Source organism: Haliotis cracherodii, unplaced genomic scaffold (assembly GCF_022045235.1).
Source record: "Haliotis cracherodii isolate W230 unplaced genomic scaffold, xgHalCrac1.p SCAF_7, whole genome shotgun sequence".
In the NCBI taxonomy this organism is placed as follows: domain Eukaryota; kingdom Metazoa; phylum Mollusca; class Gastropoda; order Lepetellida; family Haliotidae; genus Haliotis; species Haliotis cracherodii.
In genome coordinates, this window is record NW_027266330.1 from 52,984,231 (window position 1) to 53,003,030 (window position 18,800).

The 18,800-nt window shown below is 40.5% G+C and overlaps 1 protein-coding gene across 3 annotated transcripts in view; it reads left to right on the top strand.

The window, feature by feature from the left end:
- Positions 1 to 891: 891 nt before the first annotated feature.
- The window catches only part of LOC139448113 (tripartite motif-containing protein 55-like), a 38,753-nt gene continuing 20,844 nt past the window's right edge, over positions 892 to 18,800 (top strand). For all 3 annotated transcript variants that reach the window (XM_071229627.1, XM_071229629.1, XM_071229630.1), the window contains exons 1-5: positions 892 to 969; positions 6,544 to 6,760; positions 13,746 to 13,841; positions 14,679 to 14,745; positions 15,735 to 15,918. In XM_071229627.1, coding sequence (XP_071085728.1) covers positions 968 to 969; positions 6,544 to 6,760; positions 13,746 to 13,841; positions 14,679 to 14,745; positions 15,735 to 15,918 — 566 coding nt within the window. In that variant the 5' untranslated portion in view covers positions 892 to 967. The remainder of the gene's footprint in view (positions 970 to 6,543; positions 6,761 to 13,745; positions 13,842 to 14,678; positions 14,746 to 15,734; positions 15,919 to 18,800) is intronic.

Sequence of the window (18,800 nt, forward strand, 5' to 3'; positions counted from 1 at the left end):
AGTATTAGAAGACAAACAATGTAGAAATGTACTTTCAATCCTGACATTTTCAGGCGCTTGGTGATATTAAACATAAAAATGTTCGGAATTCGTTATCATAATAATACAGATGGAATTTCTTTCAGTCAATTTGTAAAATAACTGAATATTTAGGCGTTTAATAAATTTCCTAAGTGAAAATTTTACACATTTTGACATTAAAAATATACAGACTATAAAATAAGCAATGTTCAGGTGAAATATTTAGTTTGTGTTGCAAGTCAAAACAGTGTAAACGAAAATAGCAAAATTACCAAGCAAGTGACTTATCAAAACTTCGTCACCATTACGGATGCTATTCACAAAGATACCTACATTTCCTTATTATCTCGAAAACTGTTTTTTATTTTGTTGATCAATGTGATCATACGCCCTTAAAAAAATTTAAAATATTACTATCCATAAAAGTGACCAATATGCTTACGAATGGCGCAGCACAGGTCGCGAACTAGTCTAGATTTCTGCTATACATCCGGATACTCACGAAAAAAAAAACAATAACAAGGCAACAGCCAGTCCCGGGGAATTGCTTAAGATCAGTGGCCCTTTAAGAAAATATACTTACTTTGTGACATAAGCGAACCGCGCTCTCGCAATTATTTTCATTATTATGATAGATCTAGGTAGGCTCGCGTTGAAATATGAAAAAATAAAATCACATACTACCAATGAACTTGTAAAACACAAAAAAGTAACACTATCGATTCCTTTTAATATTCGCCCACTCGTAAAATTGGTTTCTCTTCATTTGTAACGAAGATCCCACGCACTGAGAATGAGCTTGTTTGTGCCCTCGCTAGGGGAGACAACTATCATATCTTTCGCAAAGGGAGACAATCACCACAACCGGAAATTATCGCTGAAATTAAAATGGGGGAAGTCCCATCACACATCAACCGAGTGTAGAATCAACCCATGTTGTAGAAACATGTATGTATTGACATTCTATCCTATTCCCATTGTAAACATCGTGCAATCTATTTTGGATCATGTAACTAAAAAAAATTGGTTGTGAACGTCAACAACTGTTTATATCAACAATCGCGGATCTAAGACAAAAGCCTCTTTTTCCAGAAGTCCAATGTACAAACATATATACCAACGTGGTCTCTGATTATAATGCTTAGTATTATCACTAGTTTATGAATAAGTGTGCCAGCTTAATTTATAATTAATTTTGTTGTTTATTTGAACTTAGCAGATGCCGGTTATCATTTTGGGTAGGCTATTTATACTCGCTATGCTACCCGGCAGGATACCCGTTGTGCTACCACCAAGGCACCATAAATGGTGTCCTAATTTCTATATCATGCCTAAAGATATCTGTACACCTAGCCCAGTATATCTATGGCAGTACTACAGTCACTTTATATAACATATATCATGATACTGTATCTGCGCTGTTTGTTGGTTGTGGCCATGCTGGCTATCTAGGTTAATAGCTGGCTATCTAGGTTAATTGCTGGCTATCTAGGTTAATAGCTATTAGACTCGATAGGTTAAATTTCATACAGTCTAGGGCTGGGACGGGTAACTCGGGTACTCGGGTCGGGTGGGTCCTGAGTAAGACCCGGGTACCCACAGGACTACCCGGACCCATAGTAAGTCACGTAATTATATTGTTTAATGGCAAAACATATTTCGAACTCTATGGTTACACTATATCAGAGACCATATAATAGAGGGACGGCCCTCCCCAACAGTTTATCATAAACCATCAGCGCTACGGTCTGGCATGTAACTGATACATCCCGACACCCTGCTGTTAACCTCTCTGTACCGCTGCAGTTGCGCAGTAGATGCGCAGACATTCACGACTGACCATTCTGGTAACCACGTAAACAATATTATATAATATCCGGGGTAAGAGTTAATTCCCTTAGCCGAGATTTCTCCGACTACGACCAGCGACAATCCAATAAAAGGACGTCTTTTAGCAGATTACAAAGATTTTTTTATGATATCTCTCATTAGCACATGTCATTTGGCTGCAAATTATTTGCTGAACATGTGTGTCTTCCGGAACATTTATTTCAATTTACATTCGCCACAGCCATGGGCGACTTCATTAACTTGGACGATTTCGTCTTGGACCTAGATATGCCACTTGAAGAATTCCCTCTCTTCGATCAGGGGTTGGTTTCGGATGACTCTTGGTCTAAATAGAATGACAGTGATGTTACTGCTACCAAGCCGTTGGTAATACCTCCCAAAAAGCTTCACTCAAAGAAAAAGATAGGAAATGAAAATATGACGTCTGTCCACAAGCATAAGTTTTCGAGGGCGTGTGAAGAAAAAGCCGCTCCGATATCAAAAGTATTTTATAATGTATTCTATTTGTTTTAAAAATCAGTTAATATATCTCATTTTATGCTGCAATTGTTAACTATTATAAATAAACAAATATACCAAATCTACTACGAACGCCACAGAAAACTACGATCCGGTAAATTGCACAGGAACTCAGGAAGTGTATATAAAACTCATCCAGAAGCAAGGAAGACACTTGTAACATATCACCATATTCCCGATGTTCACAAAATATATCTCCAGATTAACTTCATATCTTATAATAAGTCCAGACTAGATTTACTTGCAAAAATGCATGATCACCGACTGGTGTAAATGCTTTACTATTCGCCAGAAAGAAAATGACGCCATATTAATGTTTTTATTTCATGTAAATTCGCTACTATTTTATAATGCTAATAGTTCCAGTGAATTAGAAATACACATTAAACTACGAGCGTTGTTAAATGAATTTTCGATGTGTCCGACAATGGGCTTCGAAAGAATCAAATGTTATTGGTTAATGCCAGTTTGGGGCTAGCAGTGATAATGGGGTTTGCCGGAGCGAGGTAAGTTTTTTTTCAAAGGGAGGCTACTATTAAATTCCAAAGCAAAGAGGACGATTGTAATTTTACAATCGTTATTCGATATTACCCGATTAGATTGATATTTCAACATACAAATAATTAGATATTTCAGGTATAACAATATATCTTCAACGAGCATGGTACTAGATATGTACTAGTATATCGTAAACTGTAGTAACGTTTGTTGTTTTCCAAATTCTTTCATCATAGTTTTCTATATCTGATCAATGAAAAACAAACTTTAAACTCTAACCTGGAACGAAGCATGCAACTATTACTATAAAAACAAAACAAAACATCACAAACTCTGACATATATAAATGTATTTTCCACAGAAAAGGACAATAGACCATCTATATATTTTACTGAATGACACCTTCGACCTTGTTGTCTGGAACTTCTCTCCCGAAGACTGCCGATATAATCCTTCTTCTTTCTTGGCATTTACAAAGCAAATGATAATTTTATAATACAAATATTTCATGTAACGGATTTTTGTTTTTGTATGATGTTTTCATTGTTGTGTAAATACACAAAGTAAGTAGTAACTTCATCATATTTACATTATTATGATTGGGTTTAGGACAATATCATTTTGCTCATAATCAATATTTACACGGCATAAAATAAATAATTGATTAAATGGAGTCATGATTTATACAGACAAAATCTACAGAAGATAACAAATATGTAGTATTGTAGTAGGTAGTATATGCGCGATATGTGATAGAAGCCTTACTGAAACAAAGTTAAACTTACGAAGAAATGGCGAAAAGCAATGGTAAAAAAAATACGCGTTTTACAAAAACAATTCTTATATCATACAATATAAGTGACTTTGTAGAATGTTTCAAAGGATATTTGCGGATGATGATCACAGACAAAATGCATGTTATGTCGTCTGCTGTATGGTAATTTAACTTAAAATATGTGACGTAAAATATGGCCTTGCGCCAAAAATCATACCAAAAAAACTACCGATCGTACCTAAATAACGTTGGTACCAAGCCAAAGGGAAAATCGTGATGAATGTAAAACTATTAAATTCAGGACCGATAATAGGAACACATTCGTCTGAAAGCATGCGAAAATTAAGAGTTATGGTGTAATTATTTCGGGAAAATTCAGATTTAGTCCCATTTCTGGAGTCAAAATCTGAAATTTCGCATCCGCCCTAAATTTGTTAATGGCACTAAGCCAATTTTTAACATATCTCCTTTTTATACACCTAGGTAACCAAGGACTTTCATTGCGAATTAGAGGCCGTTATTGAAAATCAAAATCTGCACTTTTGCTGATTTTACATGTGCGCCATTTTGTTCTCTCGGACAAAGACAAAGCTTGATCACAGTCATCAAATACAGTGACAACGACATGCTTTAGGGCACCAACAAATCTCAGTTGTAATGTTAACAATGTTAAGAAATACATGAGTGTAATTATGTATTGTGAAATATATCTTTTGCATGGGAAAAAAGGCAACAACGATGACTACAGTGAACGCGTTTCTGCTCGCTTCCGGACAGGCTGCGCAGTACAAGCCGTAGCACTGATGGTTTCGCGCATAGGCTAGAGGGCCGTCCCTCTATTATATGGTCTCTGACTATATGTGACACATTTCGTTCTGACTATACACACACTCTTTCTGACTTTATATGTTTGTAACTTCAGTTAACTTCAGTGTATGCATGACCAGATCAGAGTTTATGTGTATCTAAATACATTTTGTCAGGGAGTACGGTCAAACGTTTCCCAATCAGACATTTTGTACACCTCTCTTGTGACCTACAGCGGGTACCCGGGTAGGGTCGGGCAATAGTGGGTTGGGTACCCAGGTAGTAAATTTGGACTCGTCCCAGCCCTAATACAGTCTCTTGTTAATTTTGTTTTGTTTTGATATAGTTGGGGGTGCTAATTCCTTCATCAGTTCAACTCATAATCAAGAATAATAACTTAACTTATGCTTGTTTTATCATTAACAAAATCTAGACAATTATACAAAATCATGCAGTGACATTGTTCAGTGCCACAATGCAACACAAGCCCCGCCCATTGTTATCAGGACACGGTAATTCTTTTTTTCCGTGTATGGAAAAATAAATGCATAAAGTATTGTTAGTTATCTAGTCAAATGCCATGGAATCACTTGAATTTGGGATATGGTAAATTCTGTCTCGTGTACAGTATGTATTTTATTTTTGTCTGGGTGACGTTTCTGAGACAACAAACCCAGCAGAATATTATGATGTAATCAGATGTAGTTTTTCTTTTTGTAATTGCAATTTTGTAATTGTATCAGACTGCACAGTTGTCACATTGTCAACTTTATTAAAGGTTAAATAAAGAAGAAGCAATTTATGTGTGATGAATCCCACCAGAACATACTCCTGTTGTGTCACTGGTACTGTCCATGAGGATTCCAGGTTATAGAAGGTTGCATCTCATCATATCCTGTCTGTGTCCATCTTCCTGAGGCAAGGGGGTTACTGACTACAAAAGTCCAGTTTCCACCCTTGCCGAATTAGGCTGGAATTTCCAGGCTCGATCGTAGCATCACCAGTGCCTATTACAAGTTATGTCCCCTCTGTGTCCCCCCTATTGACCAGGGGCAGTCGGGTAGCCTAGTGGTTAAAGCGTTAGCTCGTCACGCCGAAGACCCGAGTTTGATTCCCGACATGGGTACAATGTGTGAAGCCCATTTCTGGTGTCCCCCGCCGTGATATTGCTGGAATATTGCTAAAAGCGGCGTAAAACCATACTCACTCACTCACTCCCTATTGACCAATCAGATTTCACCTCTCATCTCATTTGCATTTGCTTCAAACAAAATGGCAGTCTTTTATAGCCAGTTAACGCCATTACCTCAGGAAGATGGTCTGTGTCGGTCATTGCTAATGCTTTCAATCACTGGTTCATCTGGTACAGGTGTAAATTGTAATAGTACATGGGGTCACGATACGTATCACGATACTGTGGCTGGAATGCAATTTGTATCCAGAGACAGTATTTTCATTCATGAGTTTATATTCTCTCTTCTTGCGGGTGAATCACAACCCTGAATCAAGACTTATGACATGACAAACACTTTAAAGTTTTTATTACAATAATATTTAGTGGACATCATCAAAGCCCATCACTGATTTACTGTTAATTAACTGATCAGCTACTACATTCACAGATATAAATGTAATGTATCGTATGTATCGCGGTACAGGTGTTTTATATTGATGCATTGTATCTTGGGCCTTGTATCGGATACAATACTGTATCGTTACACAACTATTGCTTGGTGTCGGGACTTGATATATTTCAGAGGCTGCAGGTATGGAGATTGCGTAAATCGATGTTCGTGATGTCAATCACTGGATTGCACTTATATAGCAATGAATACCCCACTCAGACACAGTATACTGACTCCGAGCAGACCAGTCCTTGTTTTAGCCCCATAATGCCGAGCGCAAGACAGGGTAATAACAAGTGCGGTCTTTTAACATCATTTGGTATGATGCGGCCGGGGATTGAACGCTTGACCTTCCGCTCGCCGGGCACACGCTCTACTACTAAACCGGTACTACTACTAGGCGGTAAAAAAGGTATGGAGACTGATACTGCCGTGATTGTATTTCAGGCCGGGTGACAAAGCTGATGGTATGGATTGCGAAGAGATGCTGAAGGCAGCCTCTAAACCCTTCTCCCAATGTGGGGTCCATGCAGCCGAGATGATAGAGAAGAATATCGCATGCCTGTCATGCAATAGGCTTGTGTGTGCCCTGTGCATGCGGGACTCGCACCTCAGTCATGACATCATCAGTGTCAACAAGCTCCGGGACTGCATGTCACTACGGGTAGGTCCCTTTCTCTTCCTTCATCACAGTCAGTCATCAATATTGCATCCATCTAGTGGCGGTCAGGTAGCCTAGTGGTTAAAGCGTTAGCTCGTCACGCCGAAGACCCGAGTTCGATTCCCGACATGGGTACAATGTGTGAAGCCCATTTCTGGTGTCCCCCGCCGTGATATTGCTGGAATATTGCTAAAAGTGTCGTAAAACCATACCCACTCACTCACTCACCGCATCCATCTTCCCAGCATGTAAAACTTTTATTACACTCTCGGTAACATCGCTGCCACCAGTGTGGGCGCGGCCATTACAAGAATCTTGAAATTTGCCTGCTAACCCCAAATGTAGTAACATTTATTCTTTTGTTTATGGGAATGCTATCATAGTTCATTTTGAAAGGGTTTACGACTGACCATGTTTTGGCGGCATGGGTTGCCCAGTTGTCTATGGTGCCGCGATTTGCTGTACAGAGTTGCATCCCTTGGGCATGCCAGAAACCTATGATTCTGGGTTCGAATTTGTCAGCACCATACCCGTGCTCGTGGGTTTCAAAGAAGTGGTAAACATCTGAGACCTGCATCACTTCTGGCTTTCCTCCCACATTAAACTGACATGCCATGATATAACTGGAATACTGTTAAAAGCTGCGTTAAACCCAACTCACTCATCCAGATGAATTTACATTATTTGTATAATCAGATTGGTTCAAGATTGTAGATGAATGGAAAATCAACAAACTTTCTCCTTCCCCCAACATTTGTTCTACACCAATTACATAGTTGTAATAAAACAATACAAACTGACAAACAAAATAATTCAGCAGGGACAATTCGGCGTCACGGCAATCATCACAAGTTTGTACACATAACAGTCAGTCAGCTGCTAGTTCAACTCCAAGCATTGTTGTGGCCACCTATCACAGTGGGGAGTTTAGACTGGTGGCAGCGATAATTGCTGTGAGGCAAGGGAGATAACTGACTTTAAAAATCCAGTTTCCAGCCTTTGCAGAACCAGGCCGAAGTGATGCGGGTCTCAGACATTTACCACTTCGGTGAAACCCCCGAGCACGGGTATGGTGCCGACAAACCTAGAAACATAATCGGGGCGAACCGTGATTCTAACCCACAATCATAGGTTTTTGGCGTGCCAAAGGGACGCAACTCTGCACAGCGAATTGCGGCGCCTTGGAGGACTGGGCCACCCGTGCCCACCAGTCAAGATGATCTGATTGATAATCAAGACCTTTATTGTAAAAAAATGTGTCTTACCTCGCGAAGTGCATCAAATCACTTGAGCACCTTTGTTACGAACATGAGAAGATTTGGAAAATATCTGTTGACGCCCAGTTGATGGTACACATGCTCTGCAAATCCTGCAATCGACCCAAAATCTGCATGCAGTCGCCATGTTGTTTATGAACTGTAATTTCAATTGTATTACATGTTTTTTATTGTACTGTGCATAGACTCCTTCGTCCAGCCCCAAAATGACTCCATAATTGACACCTAGTTCGGCAAGGGTGGAAACTGGACATTTACCAAGAACGTGACATAATTAGAGCTGAGCATCGCCTAGTATCAATTTGTATCACGATACAGACTGACGATACTGCTGGTATCACGAAACACCACATCAAATAGTAAGAAATGATGAAATCACTGAAATACAGCTCTAAGACCTCTTTGACTGAAAGTCAAGTCAGCTCATTGGTCAACACTTGTGTGATATTGAGGTGGATGTAAAAACCTTCTATTGCCCTAGGCAGCTGGGGTGGTATGATCCCCAGGGAGTTGAGAATGATAACTGGAATGCAAACAGATCCATTGGTCAGGGAAAAAATAAAGCTGCATTTGAGCAGATACTAGTACCTGGATACCTGTGGGATAATAATGTCATGATGCATTGTCTGTCGTCTGTCCGTCTGTCCGTCTGTTATCAACTCTCCACTTTCGACATCCCCGTGATTGGTCAAGACCCATTGAGCTGCGTTTTCCCGAGGCAAGGGAGTTGATTGACTGTAAAAGTCCAGTTTCCACCGTTGCCGAACTAGGCTGCGGTTATTGAGTCATAGTTTGGGTGGTCTAAAAAATCTATGCATAGTCCAATCAAAATCACACAATGAAATCAACATCCTGACTCTGACAATGTGATATTTACTTTGGTATGTAGAAAATAGGACCTGCATGTACGGGTCAATAATAATGTAGTGCCATGAGCATTCACTTGATAATTGGATTTTGGTGTATTTATAAATGCATTTATTATTATTATCATTATCATTACCGTATTTGACGTAATAAGCGCCCCGCTCTAATAAGCGCCCACGGCGATATTTGCTAATATATTGGCTAGTGAACAATCCCAATTAGCACCCTTCCGATTGATCAATGAATACAGGACTTACTTATTCGTGTTATTATGTGTGTTATATGCACCCTTAATTACGGGCAATTAAATTCTGGAAAAAAATATATCTTTTAAGTATATAAATTTTCTTTTGTATCTAATTTTGAGAGCGCCCTGGGCGCTTATTACGTTGAATACGGTATTATGTAACATATTAACAAAGTTAAAATAAGATCAATATTTTTTACCAGCAAGATGTGGAAGTGATGTTTTGATTGCTGATATCACTGGAAATATAAAAATCTTTTTCAGATTTCGTACAAATTTCTCTTGACAAAATGGAAAAAACTAATTGAAGTTTAATGTATTTTATTTTCATAAGTCAAGAAATATTACAGCAAAATACCTAATACTTTTTATCTGCCCTGACTGAAAGTCAAATCAGTTCATGTGTCAACACTTGTATGATATTGAGGTGGATGTAAAAACCTTCTATTGCCCTAGGCAGCTGGGGTGGTATACTCCCCAGGGAGTTGAGAATGATAACTGGAATGCAAACAGACAGATCCATTGGTCAGGGAACAAATAATGCTGCATTTGAGCAGATACTAGAACCTGTGGGATATGAGTGTATAATATAATAATGTCATGATGCTTTGTCTGTCGTCTGTCCGTCTGTTATTAACTTTCCACTTTCGACATCCCCCTGATTGGTCAAGACCCATTGAGCTGCGTTTTCCCGAGGCAAGGGAGTTGACTGACTGTAAAAGTCCAATTTCCACCCTTGCCGAACTAGGCTGCAGTTATGGAGTCATAGATTGGCTGGTCTAACAAATCTATGCATTGTCCAATCAAAATCACACAATGACATCAACATCCTGACTGACATTGTGGTATTTACTTTTGTATGTAGAAAATAGGACCTGCATGTACAGTGTCAATCACTGTCAAACACTGCACAGAGCTCCAGATAAGCTTTTGGTGTTGTGGGTATTTTACCCATGCATTTATCAGTAATTCTATCTGGGTATTCAAATTTCTGTTACCCACTAGTTTTTACACATGTGGGTATTTAAGTTAAATATTTAAAAACACTATTCATCTAGTCCCTGCAAACTGGTGTCGTGTGGGTTCGAGAGCTTTATAGGACTCAAAAATACCGCGATACTTCCACAAGAAAGTGTGATGGCAAATGATCATGATGTAACTGTCATCGTGGAGTTTAGCAAGGTTGACGGAATGCCCGTTTATAACTTCAAAATAAGTTGCTGATTTGCTAATCGAATACGCAGGGTTACTTCACAATATTTTGATGATACTCACAAGTTTTATTTTTGTAGCGTATCTGTAATGTTCGTTGCGTATTTGATATGCTGGAATATTATTTCACTGCGTATTTCTGCATTTCTGATGCATATTTTACACAGATACACAGCTTATCTGGAGCTCTGACTGCAGCTCCCAATATACGAACAAATTGTGTTACTGTCAGGGATCATGAATATTTTGGAGATGTTTTTATGAAATTGTGTTCTCATTCTTCACTACAAAAAAACATCCCCAGAAGTATTCATAGTCCCTGCCCTTTTTGTGTGCAGTATATATTGCAATACATAACGCAATATATTGCTGTATAAGTTTTTGGCCAATACACAGCCCTAGTAAATATGATCATGCTTTGATTATGATTCAAGTCTGTATTGTCTTTTTTAGTTCATGATCAGTGCTTGTGCAGTGTTTGAAATTTAGCATGAAAGTCAAAGGGAATTTGTCATCACCCGAATGTTAATGGTTGGAGATTTAGGGGATGTTTAGATGAAACTACTACAGGGGTAGATCCGTGTCTACGTATTTCAGTTTATTTTATGAGTATTTTACGCAAATGCGCAGCTTATCTTAGTTCTGAGGGCTGACCTCGACCAATTTCCTAAGTGCTTATTACGACGAATATGGTCATGTCATGACAGATTATCTATGCGAATATGAAAGAATTGGATGGTCCTTGAGTTGTTTTGAGCAGTATATAAACAAGATAAATGCTGTTTCATGACAACACAGCGAGGTGGGGTAGTTTAGTGTTTGAAGTGTTCGCTCATCACGCCAAACACCAGGGTTTGATGACACACTTGCAAGGGCCATTGTTGGCGCCCTCTAGTATGTCTGGAATAATGCTAAACATTTTACTGAAGAATTTATTGGGTTCTAACATCCGCCTTTAAATAATCCTGGATCTACTTTGTAAAGACTGGATCACCCTATTCCAGTATATGATTGCTTATTTCGTCATGGATCAAATCGATAATCATTGTCACAAGTAACCATGGTAACTGGCGATGACAAACTTGACATCGTTTACAGTGCCGCGTCTTCAGCATGGAACTCAGTGATGTCATCAAACATTGGAAGACGCTTTGTCCAGAACAAAAGTTCCAGGTTGGGAGAATTAAGTGAAAATTAGCAGAGTTGAATTTATTTGAGTTTGTTTGTTTGTTGTTTAAAAGTTCCAAACAGTTATTGACACCAAATGCAAGTGTTATTTGTTTGTTGGTTTCTTGTTTAATGCCACTTTCGGCAGTATTCCGACCAGATTCCTGAACCTAGGACCTTTCTTTTGTTAGAACGATGCATATGAATATGATGACGTGGGTTTCACCAAGGATGTTTATGCCTACATCGTGGATTTCACCTGTGTGGTTGGAGTCTACATCGTGGGTTTCACCAAGGTGTTTGGAGTCTACATTGTGGATTTCACCCAGGGTGTCGACACCTACATCATGGATTTCACCAAGGTGGTCGACGCCTACATCTTGGGTTTCACCAAGGTGGTTGGAGTCTACATAGTGGGTTTCACCAAGGTGTTTGGAGTCTACATTGTGTATTTCTGCAAGGTGGTCGACGCCTACATCGTGGGTTTCACCAAGGTGTTTGGAGTCTACATTGTGGATTTCACCAAGGTGGTTGGAGTCTACATCGTGGGTTTCACCAAGGTGGTTGGAGTCTACATTGTGGATTTCACCAAGGTGGTCGACGCCTACATCGTGGGTTTCACCAAGGTGGTTGGAGTCTACATTGTGGATTTCACCAAGGTGGTTGGAGTCTACATTGTGGGTTTCACCAAGGTGGTCGACGCCTACATCGTGGGTTTCACCAAGGTGGTTGGAGTCTACATTGTGGATTTCACCAAGGTGGTCGACGCCTACATCGTGGGTTTCACCCAAGTGGTTGGAGTTTACATTGTTGGTTTCATCACCTAGATCCACATCTACCTCGTAGATACACATTGCTACATGGTCCACCAGTGTGATGATCCACCTACCCATGTATGATGAAGATCTGTACAATAGGTCTTCAGGAACCATTCATACCTAAAAGGTGACTACGCTTGTCGTAAGGGGCAACTAAAGGGATAGGGTGGTCAGGCTCGCTGACTTGGTTTGATGCACGCCATCGTATCCCAAATGCGGGGGTTGATGTTCATGATGTCAATCACTGGATTGTCTGGTCCAGACTTGATTATCTACAGTGCACCGTCATATAGCTGGAATATTGCTGAGTGCGGCGTTAAACAACAAACAAAGAAACAAATGTGTGAATTCATTATTGAATTCTGTATCAACTTTTAAAAAATAATATGTACCCATATGTACCCTTATGTTACAAGTTGTAGCAGGACCACGAGGATTACATGGGGTTTTATGCGTCCTGCTTTAGGTTTTGTACCATGAGCTAGAGTGAGTGAGTGAGTGAGTATGGTTTTACGCCGCTTTTAGCAATATTCCAGCCATATCAAGGCGGGGGACACCAGAAATGGGCTTCACACATTGTACCCATGTCAGGAAATCGAACCCGGGTCTTTGGCGTGACGAGTGAACACTTTAACCACTAGGCTACCCGACCGCCCCACCATGAGCTGGAGGCGAGTGGTATGAAACCTAATGAGAGATGCATAAAACCCCATGTACCCTGAGTGATCCTGCTACAACGAATTATCTTACCAGCATGTTTAATATTAAAAAAAAATATTCAAACTTGATATAAAACAGGTGTTCGATTGAGTTGAGGTTAACTTGTGCCATGTCACATGACTTCCATTGACTCGGAAAAAGCGTGCAGCTTTCTGCCTTAAAGAAATCAATGTGCGGCCTGTCTTGTTCATGGTGGGGTATAAAGGATTTATTCCCTGCTGAGAAATATATTTCCCTCCAAGACGGGATACATAGAATTATATCAGGATCACATTGACCAATCAGATCTCATCATTCTGACATGAAGGTATGATAAACAAGTTTTGTCCCATCCTTTCCTACCAACTACTCAGACTAACCATTGCCATACCAAATGTACAAAACAAAACGCTAAATTTGACTGCAGTACTTTTGGAATGAACCTAAATTATTTCGCCTTGCACTTTTAATGCCAACTGGTTGATTTCAACAACTCCAAAAAAGTGGAAGAGGCGCCACATGGAACAGGAAGAATATTACACAAAAATAGTACAAATTAAGTATCGTGATGGACATATATTTTGTATGACTTGGGTATCGGGATGAATATAGATACATGAGACAGTCACATCGGAGACGTACAAAGCACCAACTCTCACTGTTGCTGGTTATAATTCTGTTGCCATGGTTACTGGTTGCAGGAGAAGGTAGCCGATGACCTGAATGAGCTCCAAGTGCTTCAGAAGCGGCTCCAGACGCAGATGGAGGATAGGAAGAAAACACAGAAAGAGATTGAGGTTGGTTACCATTGTTACAACTTAAACGTGAGGTGAGGTGAGGTGAACAGGGGTGAAATGGGGTTTGGTGTCACGTTCAAGATCATTGCACTTAAATAGCGATGTGCATGCATCTATGTGAGTGTGTGTGTGTGTGGCTGCTTTCAAACTGGCCAAAATGTGGGTGAAAACTTTGGTTCATATAAGCCTGGTACGACTGACCTGTTAAGAAGAGATACGAGTGTTTCAAAACCCATCTTCCCGAGGCAAGCATGCCCACTAGCCTATATCAAAGTCTAGTTTCTACCCTTGTCACATCAAGGCCACTTTTCTTGGCTCGACCCTGGTGCCACCTCGCTTAGATCACGAGTTGTGTCCCTTGTAATGAAAATGCGATATCCAATCAGATCACTGTTCTTATCTTGTATAGCTACGCAAAGACATTTGCGCTTTCATCCCTGTCACAAAAACACTGGCAATTGGGGGGGGTTAAAAGATGAAAAAGGCATATACATGTCAACAAAGACAGGCAGCAGTAAATCACTTTCATACAAAGGTGTACCAGTCATTAATGTTGCTTTTGTGACACGTTCTCTGATTGGTCTTTCCATAATTGCGATAGTCCAATCATATTCAGCACAGGAAAGTAGGCTTGATGTGGCAAGGGTGGAAACAAGACTTTGATAAACAGGCTCGTGGACGCTCTTGCCTCGGAAGATGTTCAAGACCCTGACAATGCATTCAAGTGTCAACTGGCCTTCCCTTACAAAAACACATCTGCCGCTGTATGGATGCATAATTCATGCTTACTGTGTTGTATGGACATTCTGCTGATTGTGACACTTAACGTTGTTGCAGTTATCCAATAAGAAGATGTGTGCTGAGATAGACGGGGCGTTTGAGCAGCTTCAGTCAGTGCTGCATGGTAAGTTGTGTCGTTATATTGTGTTACTGTTAGGCCTGGCAAACTATATGACTTGTTGTACAGTTACTCACTCACTGACTCACTCTCTCACACTGTCACATTCTCACTCTCACTCTCACTCACTCACATTCTCACACTCACACTGTCATACTTATACTCTCATACTCACTTTCACTCACTCACCCTCACAAGCTCTCACACACTCACATACTCACATAGTCACGCACTCACACATACTCACTCTCACTCTCTCACACACTCACATACTCACATAGTCACGCACTCACACATACTCACTCTCACTCTCTCACACACTCACATACTCACATAGTCACGCACTCACACATACTCACTCTCACTCTCTCACACACTCACATACTCACATAGTCACGCACTCACACATACTCACTCTCACTCTCTCACACACTCACATACTCACATAGTCACGCACTCACACATACTCACTCTCACTCTCTCACACACTCACATACTCACCTAGTCACGCACTCACACATACTCACTCTCACTCTCTCACACACTCACATACTCACATAGTCACGCACTCACACATACTCACTCTCACTCTCTCACACTCTCACATACTTTCACAGAATCACTCTCACTCACTCTCTCACACTCTCACATAATCACTCTCACTCTCACTCTCACATACTTTCACAGACTCACTCTCTCACACTCTCATGCTCACATACTTTCACAGACTCACTCTCTCACATACTCACTCTCACTCTCACTCTCACATACTCTCACAATCTCACTCACTCTCACTCTCACATACTTTTACAGACTCACTCTCTCACATACTCACTCTCACTCTCTCACACTCTCACATACTTTCACAGACTCACTCTCAGTCTCTCACACTCTCACATACTCTTACTCTCTCTAACTCTCACATACTTTCACAGACTCACTGTCACTCACACTCTCACATACTCAGAACATGACCAATTTTGTAAATGTTTCAGATAAAAAAGAAGAAATAAAAAAATATTTGACAACATATCACGAGAAGAACCTTGACAATCTAAAGTTAGACCTGAAAGCCTTGGAGGAGAAGTACACGAACTCCACCCGGATGATCCAGAAGGTGATCACGTGTACCACCAAGCCGCACGGCAACATCAAGGAGATGCTGGATCTGCCACAACAGTGAGTCCCTCCACCCTAAGTGATGAAGTAACCATCTTCCCAAGGCAAGGGCGTTAACTGACAATAAAAGACCAGTTTCCACCTTTGCCGGACTAGGTTGGAATTCATGAGTTTTATTTTGGGTGGACTAACGAGTCTATGCATAGTCCAATCTAATCATGTAACGAAATCGACATCTGGTTCGTGAACTGCCGTGCAGATTTTGGTCCATTGCAAGATTTGCAAAATATGGGTACCTCCAACTCGGCATCAACAGATATTGTTAAAATCTTTTCAATCAAGGTGCTCACGTGATCCGATTCACTTTGGGTTTCATCACAATATAGATCTTGATTATTGATCAGATAGTCTTGACTGGGTGCCGCCATTTTATTTGAATCAAATGCAAGTGAAAAAAGAGGTTGAATCTGATTGGTCAATAGAAGAGACACAACTAACAACTGGTGGCACTGGGATCGAGCCAAGAAATTCCAGTCTAGTTCGACAAGGATGGAAACTGGACTTGTATGGTCAGTTCATTCCCTTGCCTATAAAGTCCAGTTTCCACCCTTGTTAAACTGGGCTTTCCATGTTTTCGATTTAGAAAATATCTGTTGATGCCAAGTTGGCGGTGCACATGCTTTGCAAATCCTGCCTCGGGAAGAGGATAAGTCTCAGCCTCAGACTACTCACGGATAAGCACTTACTCATAGTTTATGCGAGATTTTTTCGATAGAGTGATCGAGTGGGATGAGGAAATCCCAGCAAGGCGTTAACACATACATAGTTTTATAATAAACATCAATATTGACAGTATTACTAGATAGTAACAGTTAGGGCTGCAACGAATACACTATGGGGCGAATACGATTTGTATCAGGATTATGGGTAATGAATATGAATATTAATTCACGAATACAATAACAAGTCAGCAGTTTATGTATTATTTGTCATATTCAGTGAAACAATAACAACATAAATTATTTGACATCGTTTGTTAATTATTAATATATGATAAAATTATATACCGGTACTGCACTTATCCAGGTGCTAGTATCTGCTCAAATGTGACAATGACCAGTGACCACAATACTGTTAAATTAAATATCATAAGAGTGTTGTTTTGGAAGAAATCTATGCATATAATATATTTTTAAGGATATTTTTAGGTACAAGATATTAAAATGCACTTGATTGCATATTCATAAATATGAATATTCTAAACGATACTAATGACACATTTTAAAATACTACTCATCTTTAGGCATACATTTTTGAATAAATTCCTCCAGATCAAACATATTACAGTAAACATGCAGGCCATACCTCAACTAAGGGATGGAAGAGTAGTCTAGTGGTTAAAGCATTTGCTCTTCACGCCGAAGGTCCGGGTTCGATTTCCCACATGGGTACAATGTGTGAAGCCCATTTCTGGTGTCCCCCACCATGACTGATGGAATATTGCTAAAAGCAGTGTAAAACCATACTCACTTACTCTCATTCAGGCTTGCGACCGCCTCCGTGGTCTAGTGGTAGAGCGTCCAGCCGGAGAGGGGAAGGTCTGGGGTTTGATCCCCGGTCGCGTCATAACAAAAGACGTTAAAAGATGGTACTTGTTGTTACCCTGTCATGCAGACAGACAGACAGACAGACAGACAGACAGACAGACAGACAGACAAACAGACAGACAGTACTTTAGGCCAGATATTTTGGCTGGATATTTTCATGAGTACAATAACCATGATAACAACCTAATCACAGGCCAAGCTAGTGACTGACCCATTGACTGACCCATTGACTGACCCATTGACAGACCCAGTGACTGACCCATTTACTGACCCAGTGACTGACCCATTGACTGACCCAGTGACTGACCCATTGACTGACCCAGTGACTGACCCAGTGACTGACCCATTGACTGACCCAGTGACTGACCCAGTGACAATAGCTATGACCCCCACCTGTGCAGATCCGGGTTAGAATAGATCTTCGGTAACCCATGCTTGCCATAAAAGGCGACGACGCTTGTCGTAAGAGGCAACTAACGGGGTCGGATGCCCAAGACTTGTTGGTGCATTCCAATTGTGTGGATCGATGCTCATGTTGTCAATCACTGGATTGTCTGGTCCAGACTTGATTATTTACAGACCGCCCTCATATAGCTATAATATTGCTGAGTGCGGCTTTAAACAACAAACAACAGTGGTAGTAGTTAGTAGATTAAATATTCAGATTATTAATTCAGCCTAATTTAATGCAAATCCAGCAAGATACTACTTACAAACATATTGCTACAATTATGGCTAGAGACCCCATGGGCATTTCCGGGTTAGAGTTGGTCCTCCATATGCTGGTCGTAAGAGGCAAGTGCTTAGATCAGGCTGTCAGACTAGGTGACTTGGCTGTGTGTCATCATGCCTCAACAGTGTGGATTGTTGCTCATAATATCAATCACTAGTTTGTCTGTTCCAGACTCGTGGCTTTGAGTGATTGAGCTGGGTTAGACTCCGTTTTGAACATTGATCTTTAAGGCAGAAAGCCGCATGCTTTTTCCGAGTCAATGGAAGTCATGTGAGTGAGCGTGAGTGAGTTGGGTTTAAGGCCGCTTTTAACAGTATTCCAGTTATATCGCGGCGTGTCAGCTTAATGTGGGAGGAAAGCCCGAAGTGATGTAGGTCTCAAACATTTACCACTTTGGGGAAATCCACAAGCACAGGTATGCTGCTGACAAACTGAGAAACATGATTAGGGAAAACAGGGATTCGAACCCCGAATCATAGAATTCTGGTGTATCCAAGGAACGCAGCTGTGCATAGCTAACTGAGGGACCTTAGAGGACTGTGCCTCCTGAGGCCCTTGAAGTGGCCTTGTATGACTGTGTTGTAGACTGAAGGCTAGTGTAT